The following is a 14,115-nucleotide window of genomic DNA, read 5'->3' as shown; positions in this document are numbered from 1 at the left end:
GGGTTCGATACTCGGTGGAGGCACATAGTGATTCGCATCCCACTTTAAGCTGTAGGTCCAGTCCCGATTAGCCTTACTGTGCATAAAGTTGACTTAAAACGCCAAATCAATCAATCAAGCGTAAGTTTCAGGATAATTAGACTCCGCGTACATACGTATCTTCCACGTAGTGCATTTTGCAGACTAACGAGGCTCTGGCGTCTGACCCTATGGTCAGTATAATTCTGTGTGTTGTCCTGTTCTTTTGTCCTTAGTGTGCTGATGCGCCTTTATAGCTTCAGCTTTTAACCTAAGTTAGAATTTTTAATGTTTTAGTTGTCCAACATTACACTTATGTTATTTTTGTTGTGGTAAGGGTCTGGACCCCTTGTAACGTGATGGGTGCAAAATAGCCAAAGTGCTAACGCACCAAAATTTTAATCTCAAGATCAAATTCTTAGCAGGAGAGATGCTGCATGAACATTTCCTAAAATACTCAAGGGAACAATTGTCTACATATTTCACTTACTGTTTTGTGTAACTATATAGAAATGGAGAACTTCAGTTTTTTTGTTTTTTTCAACTATAGCATTTTGAACACCATGCGAGGCATGTTCAGTCACCGGCAATGCAAATCGTGAACCCTGCAAGGCTTTGTGTGTGTTGACTAACTTCACTACGGTGGCAGAAGTTGCCACTGAAAGGTGTTAGACAACACACATAACACCTTGCAGGGAACAGAGTATCTCAGGATTTAGGTGTCCCATTTAATTGTCGATGACTGTATATCGCCAGAAATGTTTGCCGGGAAGGTTAGGATTTGATATAAAATTAAATATATAAAATGAATGAACGAATGAGTTAAAATTCTTGGCTGCGTCGGCACTTAAGGTCTTTCTGCACCGATCAATATATTCGTGGAAATATCCCCTTAACTAAAATTCTGACTTGAGTGGTCGAAACAAGGGGGATAAAAAGCCCCTTGGTAAAATGAAAAGTGCAAGGTTGTAAAAACACCTGCAGAAGACAAACACAACACATTAAAAAGTCAGAACAAACAAACTAAAAACCTCCTTACAGACGTTGGAGGGTCCAGCTCATCGCAAAAAACTAAAAACACGTGATAAAATACTGCTGTCATCACCCAAGAGGGATGACAAACAGCCGGAAAGGTTAAAAGTCTGCCGGAGGTAAGCAAGATCGACACATTCAACGAGAATGTGTCGGATGCTTAAAATAACATTACAGGTACGACACAACGGAGGGTCCAGCCCTTGCAGTAGGACGGCTGTGTCCTATACGCAGGCGGGTAAGAATAACATCTTCTCGCCGAGAGGGACGAGACGAGGAACGCCAAGCACCTATGGTGGGCTTAATGGCGTGAATCTTGTTCCCCGCTTCAGTATCCCACTTGGCCTGCCAAGTGTCAAGAAGGGAACAACGAAGCAAATTCTGCAGGTCGCTGGCTGGCAAAAGGTGGACGAGAACGTCGCCATCTGCATCAGCATACTTGGCGGTAGAATCAGCTGCTTCGTTCCCCTGGATGCCCACGTGGCTAGGGACCCAACAGAAGCGTACATGGGCGCTGGCAGATAAGGACACAAGCCGTCTAAAAATGAATTAAATATATACATAATAATACTAATTATTATTATAATAAAATATTATTATTAATGTTGCTATATTGTTATATACTCGATTTTACTAGTGAGTGACTATCCGCTACAATTATTTTGTTCCATTTCTAAACCTTTTATATCTTTAAATTTTGAAATTCAGAATTAATCTATTTTGGGACATTCACACATAAAATGTAAGGTTCTAGACATGTGATTGGTTTAAAATATTCACAATGAGCTGAGTTCATAGAATTATAAAGTGCTTTGGGGTGTCTGCTAAAGAACTAAAAAACTGGAGTAAGATGGAGTAAAATTTTAGTCATAAAATTTACGTTGTGTTGTCTTTAACAATCAACTCTCATTTTTCGAAATTGGGAAAGTGGAAAGTGGAAGAACGAGTGGCGACAACAGCAACGGATTTCAACAAGCTTTTGAGAACTTTTCTACAAAGCATTTATTAGGTCGACACTTGTACCGTATGGAGTTAATCTAAATTACACTATGATTGATTGATTGATTTGGTTTATTTTACTTCGATTCTGTGTCACTTTTGGCTAATTGCGAAGATGAGTATAAGTGAAGATATGATGAATGGACACTCACAAACACCCATGGCCCAGACCGGGATTCGAATCCGGTACCCCTGGCTTTGTAGCGCGATGTGCTAACCACTCCGCCACGGAGGCCGGCAAATTACATGATGATATAATATAAAAGAAAGTGCCGAATTGGACTGTTCGTGATATAAGAAATTGATTTATTGATTTGTTGCTTTGAGTCCACTTTATGCACAGAAATGTTAATCGGGACATATAGTTTAAAGTGGGATCCGAACCACTGTGCCATGTGCCTCCACCGGGTATCGAACCAGAGATCCCTTGGTTACAAGGCGACGACGTTAGCACTACGCCATCGGGAGGTTATAAGAGATACACCGTACACAACTTTTTGCCTTGTAATGAAAGTGGTCCCGTGTTCTGTCCCCCGTGGGGGCGCATTGTACAAAGTTCAGACATGAATAACCTATCTATGCATATAGTGTACTTAAACTTTACTTCTGGTGAAAGCACAGAATAGCTGTAAATACCTACGCTTTAATCCAGACAAAAATCATGTGTTATTGCAAAAAAATCATCAGTCAGTTCAAACTACTTACTAAGTTTTTGCACTTACAAATCTTAAGCTCTGTTGTATATTTTGTTGTTGATATGGGGATTGTCTGATTTTGAAGGTGCAAAGTCTGAATTATTGACCTTCTTCACATCGTAGAAAATAACTGAAAACTGTTTGTGTTTGTGATGGTTGTTGAAATCCGGCTGTAGAATATGAAGTGATGTGGCACTAGACACATTTAGAACTGTTCTAATCCTCGGAACTTACATTGTCAGCAAGGCTAATGACTTTTGTCATAATCTGCGTTAGTTTATTAGTTGACTTATTAACGATCTTTGCTATAAGGAGAAATGTGAATAGACAAGTAGGTGCTAATAGTGGATGCTATTAAGCTTGCCTGTGAGCCAACTACAAATGCACTGATTGCTGAAAACACACAGGAACATTTAGTATATAAGGGAACACTTTTCGTTGTTGCTCACTTCCAGCACTGCATCGAGTGGACATCTCAGTAAATTTGGGTGAGTTTTCATGGATTAGTTTTACCAGAAATTATTCCAGGTAACAGTAGCAGTTTTGTGCGATGTAATGGTAGCCGTAATGTTAAACGATAACTTGCTTCAAACGCAACTAATTTCTCAGAATATGTAATGTAGTTATGTCTCGTCTGTTGTCTTTAGGGTTCATGCTGTCGGCAATGGAACCTTTGCACACTTGCACTTACAGATCAAGATGGTGAACACCACAAGGAAATGTCAATGTGAGTGTAAGCCTCGTCCTTGAAGCTATATTAATGCAAGCTAACGAGGCTCTGGTGGCTGGACTTGTAGCATTTTCTGTGTGCCGACAGACACGTTCCCTTTTCTGCCACTTTTGGTTAAAAACGAAGATGAGGATGAATGGCATAAAATGAAATTCATGGCCTCGCGATGACCTAGTTATAACGCTGTCGTCTTATAACCAAGAGATGACGGGTTCGATGTGTAGAGGCACATAGTGGTTCGGATCCCACTTTAAGCTGTAGGTCGAGTCCTGATTAGCTTCTTTCTACATAATATGGACTTAAAACAAAAAAAACCTCAAAACTCGAGACGAAATTGATGAAAGGAGAATCACAACACACACAGACAGCGCACAAGTCCTATACTGGCTATAGGAGTGCAGTCTAAAGAACCTAAACGAAAGAGTTGAGTTGACATTGGGTGTCTTCAGGAAATATCACCCAGTACACACCCAATGGCATTCAAAACAGCATTTAAGTATGTAAAGTTCTCTGAAATATTTAAAACACATAAATTTCCAGACCTATTAGTTGAAGTTAACCAAAATACACTATTGTTGTGCCTCGATATACGGGGCAGACACCAATTGTATAAAAATAAGATCGTAGTTACAGGCAGTGCTTCTTTTCTGTGAAGAACGGTTCCGTCACTTTTTAGCTTAGTTTCTTATTGTGTCATGGTAAGAACTCACTGGCGCTTGACCCCCCCCCCTTCTCTTGGAATAAGGAAAATGCTTACTTCTCCTTCCAGCCTCTCTTTTATTTGTAACTATTTTGTCTCTCTCTTTTCTTGAATCTTCTTTCTAGCTTCTGACCTTCCTCTCTTCTTGACCACTTCTTTTTCCATCTTATTCCTCTAATTTTAAGTCAGTGTCTATATTTTTCTCTTTCGCTATCGGTATTCTTCTACTCCTCTTCTTTCCCTCTCTCTTTCTGCCTTTTTTTCAATTTCTATTTTCTATTCGTTATCTCTTCTTTTCTCTTTTCAATTTCGCGTTTCTTCCCTTCTCTATAACTCGCTTGCTGATTTCTTTCTTCCTCGCTTCTCTTTTTCTTTCTCTCTTCTTTGACTTCTGTATTTCTTTCACACACTCTCTCTTCTTTATCTCTTTCTCGTTTTCAATTTCTCTCTGTTTTCTCTCTAATGTCTCTCTTTCTTCCTGGGTTCTCTATTTCTTTCTCTCTCGCTTCTCTAAATCTTTCTCTCTCTCTTTCGCTTCCCTCTCTCTCTCTCTCTCTCTCTCTCTCTCTCTCTCTCTCTCTCTGCCTTTGTGACTTCTTTGATTCTCTTCCTTTCCCTCATTCTCTACCGCTTCTTTCATCTTTTTATCTTTTTCTTACAAAAACATGCAAACACGATATCAATATATCTAACTTGAATGTTCAAAATGATCGTGCATTCATGTAGTTACACGCACAGATACACACTTTTTTTGTATTTATTCTCACCTGAGAAAAGATGTCGGTACAGCGTACCGTTGCGCACCGCCAGAAAACGAGCACTGGCTCCAGGTGATGTACTATATTAGAGAAAACTGTAGCCACTAGCAATGAAAACCGTTTTTAAATAATTATATTTCATGAAATCATTAAGTATGTCTTGTAGCTGAAGTTCTCTTCTGTTTTTAGGCAATTTCTTAACTGCAATCAGCCATGGGAACTGTACTGTTTCTTGCCATCGTATTGGCGATCACAGACTTCTCCCAAGGAAATTCAACTTCAGGTAAGAATACTGAAATAGCGACATTCTACTGGACAATGAAGTGAATTTTGCACGATAACGGCACATAACTTGTGTCACTAAGGGGTGTTCCCCCCTGCTTCTCCCTCTTCAGTCAAGTATTCGGAATCGTAGTATCGTTGATATTGGGGACCCTATTGCAAAGTCAACAACTGTTGTTCCACACGGCATACCCTCGTACAGTGGCGGACACTCCATATACACTCCACATGTGAGTGACGTTACCAAAAGACATGCTTTAAATTGGATCGTTATTAACATCCTTGCAGTCCTTGTTCCCGTAATAGGTATGTATTATCATGAGTTTACGGAAAGGGTGCAAAGGGGAGAGGGGGCATGGCCCGACTGGAAAATCAAAGTCAGTCAAAAATTATAATTTCAAACATATAATATTTCAGTTTCAGTACCATATGCTAATTATTGCAAGCGCGATGCAGAAACATGATATGTTCAAACTGAAGCAGGTTTTCTTGAGGGGACAACACAATTATGGGGGGAAATGTGCCTCGTTTGCCCCCTTTCTGGAAAGTACCTTGCTTTCCCTACCATGGACAAAATTTTATGGACGCCCATCTGTATTGTATAGCCGTGAATAAAGAGTTAAGGCCGAATCACAAGGAACTGGATTTCCAGTAGGAATACCCTAATTGGCGATAGACTGGCTGCCTGCTCTGCTGGAAATTATGGCTGCCAGGTTGGCTGCTGGACTGATTTTGGTCACTAGACCGTGTTCTAGTTGTAACTGGCTTCTCTGCTAGATCACTGTCTATTAGAGCGAGAGTTCGATCATGTGAAGAGAGTTTGGGAATGAAAATATTCGGCTGAAAAACGGAAAAATTGGAAGTCAAAACTATGTAATCTTGTTGGTGGAAGGTAATTGAGGACTAAAATTGGTAAACGTTGTAAGTGCCAAAAGCGAAAGTGTTGGGAAATCGCATCGTTCCGCACATCAGCCCGTAAGAACGTGCACACTAGTGACCTCTTTACACGCCCTTTGAACTATACTTAGAGGGCTACCAGCCAAATTTCACGTTTACCACATTATAAATCATGGCACATTTCACAGTTTAACGTGGAAAACGGTGTTTGAATTATTGTGGCACTTACAGCGTTTACCAATTTCAGTCTTCAATTATCATCACTGTTGTTATTTATTCCATGATTAAAAATAAAAATAAAAAAGAATAAATTCCCTTTAAAATCTGCTCTCTAGTAATGAGGTACATTCTTGTTCATTTACGAATCTGTCCTTAACAATGAGATTTGTACACAACAGATGTGATTAGCTGATAATGAAAATCTTTATTGTTACCAGGTTAGAGGGTGGAAACGTTACGTTTATATGTATATTTTTCATACTATAAAAGTTGGCCTTGGTTAGCATTTTAATGTTTTATTATCAGTGTATTAAATGTTCCACATATTTACTTGATCATTTTTTTTAACGAATGAATTTCGCAAATCTCACGTATGATTACTAAAGAGCTCTAGCCTTCTTGAACCCGAAGGTTCATGGCTGCAGCAACACAGTCTTCCATCTGTTCCTATCTTGAGCAAGATCTATATACTCTTTTCCGTCCCTACCAATTTCCTTTAGGTCCATCTCAACATTATCCCTCTATCATGGCCTGCCCACCTATGTCTTCTTGATTTAATCATTCTAATAATATCTAAACATGAATACAAATTATGTAGTTCTAAATTATGTAACCTTCTCCACTCACCTGTCTCCTCATCCCTTTTAGTCCCAAATATTTTCCTAAGGATCTTACTTATAAATACTCTCAATTTATGTTCCTCTTTCAATGTGAGGGACCAAGTTTCTCATCCATATAATATTACAGACAAAATTACTGTTTTGTATATTTTAACTTTTAGTTTCTTAGATATTAAACGAGATGACAAAGGTTTATGAAGAGAAAAGTAACGTGCATTTCCTGAATTAAGTCTGCTTTTTATTTCCTCTTTAATGTCAATTTTAATTGTTAGTATTACTCCTAAGTACTTGAATTTTGAAACTGGTTCAAACGAGTTGTTATCAATAATTAGATTTTGATTATTACCTAACACTTGGTTTCGGCCTGTAAGCGTATATTTAGTTTTATCTTTGCTAACTTCCATACCTATTTCTCTAGCTGCTTTAAAAAATATTTTATTTATTCGTAATTGTATTCACATCATCCCCCAGTAAGTCTACATCATCTGCATATGCTAACACCTGAGTCACACTGTTTAATGTTGGCCCTTCGTTAGTTTCTTTTACCTTCCTAGCAGCATATTCTAAAGGCAAAATTAAAGAGCAATGGAGATAATGCATCTCCTTGTTTCAACCCATCATGAATTGTAAATTTGTCAGACACATTAATACCCACACGAATTCTACTTTCTGTTTCACTGGTACATACTTTTATCATATTAACAAGCTTCTTAGGTATTCCAAACTCTACTAATATATTATATATTTTATCTCTTTTGAGATTCGTCTTTCGTATCCGCAACGCCTCAATTACGGATTCTTTCCACTGTTGAGGGATTTCTTCTAAAAGGGTGTTTCATAAAGTGCGCAGTTTTTGAAAATGCAATGACTGATCCTAAATTGCATGAAAGTTGATATTTTTATTTTTATTATTTTACACATTCACTACGATTTAATAATTGAAAAGTGAAATGTGTCCGATATATTCCCATATGCGATTTAAAGTGAAGAATGATGTGGCGTGGCTAACATTCACACTGTCTTGCACTACTGCAATGTTTTCATCTGTGCGACGACTACGTTTTCGCCCAGCGAATTTATGGTTGCAACTGGAGCGGATATCTCGAATTTCTTCACCAACCTCCTAACTGTTGTTGCAGTGAGGGCATAGTTACGTCCGAAGATCGCGCGAAGATTACGAACTGTCTGTGCATAAGTAATGTAATGTGTTTTCAAGATAACGACGCGTTGCTCGATAGTGAACCGCTCCATGGCAACTAAACTGAACAAATGCCAACAAATTGCTCAAGTAACACTGGTCAACAAATTTTTAATTTTTTTTTTTTTTTTTTGCGACATGAATGAAAATTCACTTTTCTGCATCAATCCATGATGCTGAACACGAAACTAACAATGAAAATGCCACTCGACTTCCGGTTTAAGAATTATACGAGGTATTGTCGAAAAGTCGGGTTTCCCAAAGTTGAAACGTAGTGGAATGACGTATGCTAGGTGTGCATGTGGCTTTTACGCTTTAACTGTATTATACGAACAGTACAAAACATGGGTACATTTTCATTTGCCTTTTCCAAGTAAATGCATGAATCAAAGTTTTTACAATAATCACAAAATAAATATTTTCTACTATACTACTGTATGGTTTGTTCTTTACTTACGTGGGATTAAATCCGCTTCCTCTTTGCTTCCCTCTTGTAGTGAAGTTCTGGATCATCCCTGGTTACTGTCCAGCAATAGTCGGCAAGCATTCTTGTACTCCATTTCCCCTGGTATATTTTCTCGATTACAGATATTTGTTGGTGGAAACCCTCACCGTGTCCATCACTTACCTCCCCACAACTTTTCGCGAAGAAATTGAGATGAAAGTAGAAAATGCAATTTAAGGAACATATTGCAACCCATTTTTTGATACGATGAAACAATTATTTACAAGTTTTTCGTAGTCTTCAGCACGTTTGTTTCCCAAGAAATTTTCTGAGGCTTCTCTGAAAGAACTCCATGCACCTTCCTCAACATCACTTAGCAGGTGTTCGAGGATCTCGTTCTGGTTAAGTTGACGAATTTGAGGGCCCACAAAAATTCCTTCCTTGATCTTCTGTTCACTAATTTTTGGAGATTTCTTAAGTAGATATTTGAATTCCAGAGTTTTTATCCAACTTTTTGACAAAGTTTTTGATCAGTCCAAGCTTTATATGAAGTGCAGGAAGTATAATATTTTCAGATTCAACGAGAGGTTCATTCATTTTGTACATTCATATTTTCAGTTTCCATACTTTGACGTAATGGCCAATCCTTTTTAATGAAATGAGAAGCTCTGTCTGCTATTCCATTCGCAGAGGAAACAGCAATATTTGGTATAGACTTGTTGGAGTCCAGTTAAAATAGAAATGACTTTCAAATCTGCACATATTTTCCATTTGTAGTTGTTGTATTTAATTGGTTGAGGGAGGAATTTTAGACTATCATACGATTCTTTCTTTTGCACAGAATAACCAATAGGGATTGACGGCAATTGATTGCTGTTATGAAGCAGTACAGCCTTTAGACTTAATATCGATGCATCTATGAACAACCGCCACTCTTCACAGATGTGCTTAATACCCATTGCCCCCAATAAACCATTAATATCACTGCAGTATATCAGATCTCCTTCGGTAGAAAAGTATTATTCCAACTTTTTCTGACGGTCACGATAAAATGACACCTTCATATTACTAAATCATTCATTTCACTCTGGCTAACCTTGTGCTGTTCTGTAAGTTTAACATCACCTGCAAAATCCGGATCTGTAGATGTGGAAGCTTATGGATCGTACGGTTCGCCTTGTGAGTCTCCGGAATAGGATTCAGGAGATGTTGGAACAGGTAGTTCATTACTATGCGCCACAGGACGAGTATCTGAACGAATATTTGGAAATATAATTGTCTTCTTTTTAGTATTGGACATACGTTGTATTGGTGGGACCATACAAAAAAAAACAATCGTCTGTATGATTAGCGGGCTCCAAACAAATCATGGGAATAGCAAATGACATCGATGGTCTTCTGTGATTCAACCAGTCCAGCAGATTCGTGTAGCAGGTCTTACAACAGAAATGTGGAGCCCAAGTCTTATCTTCATCTCCGAATTTGCAGTATTTACAGAAATACAGATTGTAGGCTGTTCTTACAGCAGGGGTAATATTTCTCCGCTGTCCAGAAAACACAATTTGACCACAAACATAACAGAAATTGTTAACATTGTTAATGCATTTGCGTGGCATTTTTTACCAAATCACTCAGCAATTTAATTAAATGCTAACCTTACCATAAAGGGACCACGTAATATACAAACACGATCTTCGATAAATGCACACACTCGACCTAGTTTTATAAAGTCACAATCATATCTGCACAAATGAACACCTCACAAAACAATGAATAAAGAGGTTTTGTGGCTGGTATTGAACAGTTCTCCCTTTCATTACAACAAGTAAACAAAGATAAGATAAAAAAAGAAAAACTCAACATTTATTGGTACTTCTTACATCTATGCAATACCATATATATAGGCAACTACTCCAAATCAACAATGTCCTGTAACTTAATTATAATTAGTCAATTGCAATTTTTAATGACAGTTTCTTATTTAGGGGACCAATATTGACTTGAAATTGTATATATCACTCATGTCGCATTTTGGCTGTTGACCAGTGTAATCGGAGTGATCAGAGATTACGAAAATGATAAGAACAGTGTTGCCAACCTTCAAACAAAAAAATTACAAGCGATTTAAAAACTGCGCACCTTATGAAACACCCATTATATTCCATATTAAACAAATTAATTTATGAATTTGACATATTAACGAATTTCCACCATATTTAATTAACTCAGCTGGTATTAAATCAATGCAAGGTGCTTTGTTATTCTTTAGCCTTTTAATAGCATCTTTAACTTCAGTCAAGTTAGGTTCTGGAACTAAAGGTTCTGCTGTGTGTACTTCATTTACTTCTGATTTATCTCCTACATGAACATTTAAAAGGTCATTAAAGTAGTTCTTCCATCTATTTAGAATATCGCTTGGGTCAGCTAGAAAATCACCGTCTTTATATTTTATCAAGTTTACTTTAGGTTGCCACTCCTTTCAAAATTCATTTACATCTCTATATAAATCTCTGATATTTTTATTTTACTGTTTTTTTTTCAATTTCGCTTATTTTGTTTTTCAATTTGAATTTGAATTTGAAGTTAAAATTTTGTGTGCGTCAGCACTTAGGCTATTTTGCACCCGTCACTATATACGGGGTCCAGCCCCTTACCCTAACTAAAAAAACGTAATTGTTATGTCGTGTCACTAAAATGTTAAAATATTCTGACTTCCATTAAAATCTAAATTTAATATTTGAATTTAAAGTTTTGGGTGCGTCAGCACTTAGGCTATTTTGAACCCTTCACATTATACGGGGGCCAGCCCCTTATCATCACAAATAACAACTCTAACGTTGCATAACTAAAAATCTAAAAATCTTCTGACTTCTGTTAAAAGCTGAGGCTGTAAACAGACACTCAGCACACACAAGGACAAAAAACAGGCCAACACAAAAAATTATACTGGCCATAGTGCCAGTCGCCAGAGCCTCGCTAGTCTTCAGTCCACGTGGAAGGTACCCCTTACACCCCATTTTGTTTTTCAAGTAATCTCTTTTTTTAATTCTAAACGTGCGGTTAACTTCTCCCTTTAATTTATTATAATTGCTTAGATTTGTATCATCAGAGTTATTATTTAACAACTTAAGTCTAGCCTGATTACCTATTTCTATTAGGTTATGACATTTATTATCAAACAATGGCTTACCTTTTCTTGGTTTATGGTATCCTATACTTTCTTTAGCTGCTGATTCTATTGCATTACGTATGTGCTCCCAATTCTTATTTAAGTCTGTTTCATTTATATTTTCATCATCATTTAAATCCTGCAAAATAACGAATCGATTTGACAATTTAATTTTGTAATCTTTCTTAATTCTATCATCAGCAAATTTTCCTGTATTAAATTTTAGAGCTTTTCGATTTACTAAAAAGCATGTTGAGTAAACTTTGATTAACATACTTTCTTTCGAGCTTTTCTTGTCTTCTAACGCTAAATTTAGACAACAGTATAAAAATAGCAGCAGCAGTAGCTAGCTATTCTCCTACGACGTTCCTCCTCAAGTAGGTCGTCTATCTTTTTAGCTTGTCCGTTGTCTGCTCTAGACAGAAAAGTCTCTTAAGAAGTACTGTAAGTAGTATCGTATCGTGTGAGGTGAGAACTAGCAGATGAGCCAGTACCACACAAGTAGTCCAAATCCAACTGGAAAATCCAACAGGGAATCTAGCCTTGTGTGATTCAGGCAATACTAACTTTTCTTTCCAGTTCAAGAGCTCAGCTCCTTCACCGGTGTTCGCTACGGAAGATTCACCTACTACACGGACATGGTCACTTGGAAGGAGGCAGCGGTAGTCTGCGCTATCCGTGGACAACACCTGGTTGTCATAGACTCGGAGGAAGAGGAGCTGGCTATCGAGGGACTGTTGCATAGGTTTGGAGTCCCGGCCGGCAGTCCAATGCAGGAGGCCTTCATTGGTTTCCACGATCTGATCACGAAGGATAAATATCAAACTGTCCTAGGTGAGTGTCTTAATTCTAATTGTTTGATTGGTTGAATCGGTCCATCGACCCTCAATGGAAATGCCCATTATTCATTTTAAATTATTGCTCTTGTAGTTTACGGCAGTTACAAGCATAAAAACACAATATTATTGGGCCTCCTCAACGTCGTAGTACCAACGTCGTTGCCTTGTAAGCAAGTTGTCCCGGGTTCGATATCCAGTAGAGACACGTAGTGGTTCGGATTCCTTTCTAAACTGGTCCAGTCACAATTAGCCTATCTTGCATCAGTGGGAATTCTTTCCTGTAATCTTGTATACCGCTGGAAACCAACTTCTACGTATATACATAGAAATTGTCGCAAGATTTGAAGTTGTCGGCCTTCTGTTCTTGTTTCACTTTCTTGCCTACGTTGGTCCTTTTATTTACATTATATCTAATTAATATACAATAAAGATGTAGAATAAATAAGAATTGTTGCTGAAAACCAGATCTTATTTTCAAAACACAGACGAAAGTAAGTAGCATACAGTCAGGGGGTGTTTAAGAGCCGAGCGACTACTCAGGGGAGGGAGCGCCAAACGGAGCATCTCCCTTGATTAGCGCCAAAGCCTTATTTCTGATAGTATAAGCGTGGATATTTGTTGCTTTGAGTTGTTTTAGTCCATTTTATAGACAGAGAATCTAAATCCGACTGGACTTAACGTAGGATCCGAACGGGTTCATCGTTATTTGTTTTAAAAAGAATTGGATTTAATGTTAACAACAATTAATTGAAATTACTGCTGCATAACATAATTGTGATTGTGTGTATCCTGTACACAGGACTGGAAGCAAGGACAGTTTACTTACTATTGGTAGACAAGGCTAAGAATTAGGAGGCGATAGTGCGGGAGCAAAAGTGGCAAAAAGTGGGGGTTAACTGCCCCCTAATCGCCTCCACAATGCAAAATCATGTACTTTTATTTAGATATCATGATGTGGTTATTGAAGATACTCATACCTACACTAAACGTGCTCTTGAAGAATAACACTTAAGGTATTTTTAAAAATAAGGCTATTATTTTATGTCACTAAGATCATAAATATATAACACGTTCATGTTTTTATTGGAGAAAGTTGGAAAGTAGGAGGACCAGGGTAAAAAGAGGGGGGAGGGGGGAGGGGGTCAAATACATCTCGCCGGGTGAAAATCTCTAGCAGTAATGTGTACAGGATACACGCAGTTTTTGAAACGTAGTAGATATGTCGAAATAAAAGAAAACAATGATACCTGTATATTCTAAGAGAAATGTTTTTCTCCTCAGGGAAGAACCTGTATGACCAGTACTACTCGTGGGCGGAAGGAGAGCCCAACCTTTCCGGAGAAGACGAGCGCTGCGGGGGAGTGTATGTGAACGGGAAGCTGAACGACGAGAAGTGCAACATGCGACTAGCATTTATTTGCGAGGATTACCATAGGAATGCTTAGTTTATGAGAGGGATGTACAAAGATAGACAAATTCTCTATTTTCCATCATTATATTCTATGTTTTTTTAA

The 14,115-nt window shown here is 37.9% G+C and overlaps 1 protein-coding gene across 1 annotated transcript; it reads left to right on the top strand.

Annotated features, from left to right (window-relative positions):
- The first annotated feature begins 5,145 nt into the window (after positions 1 to 5,145).
- On the top strand, positions 5,146 to 14,046 carry LOC145996240 (hemolymph lipopolysaccharide-binding protein-like). Its single transcript, XM_083132661.1, has 3 exons — positions 5,146 to 5,215; positions 12,342 to 12,596; positions 13,883 to 14,046. Exons 1-3 carry the CDS (start codon positions 5,146 to 5,148, stop codon positions 14,044 to 14,046), a joined length of 489 nt encoding a protein of 162 aa, XP_082988787.1.
- Positions 14,047 to 14,115: the final 69 nt, after the last annotated feature.

This window comes from Lepisma saccharinum, chromosome 12 (genome assembly GCF_977018435.1).
Source record: "Lepisma saccharinum chromosome 12, izLepSacc3.1, whole genome shotgun sequence".
Taxonomy (NCBI): domain Eukaryota; kingdom Metazoa; phylum Arthropoda; class Insecta; order Zygentoma; family Lepismatidae; genus Lepisma; species Lepisma saccharinum.
The sequence above is the reverse complement of the archived record's forward strand: the minus strand, read 5'-3'. Positions and strand labels throughout refer to the sequence as shown.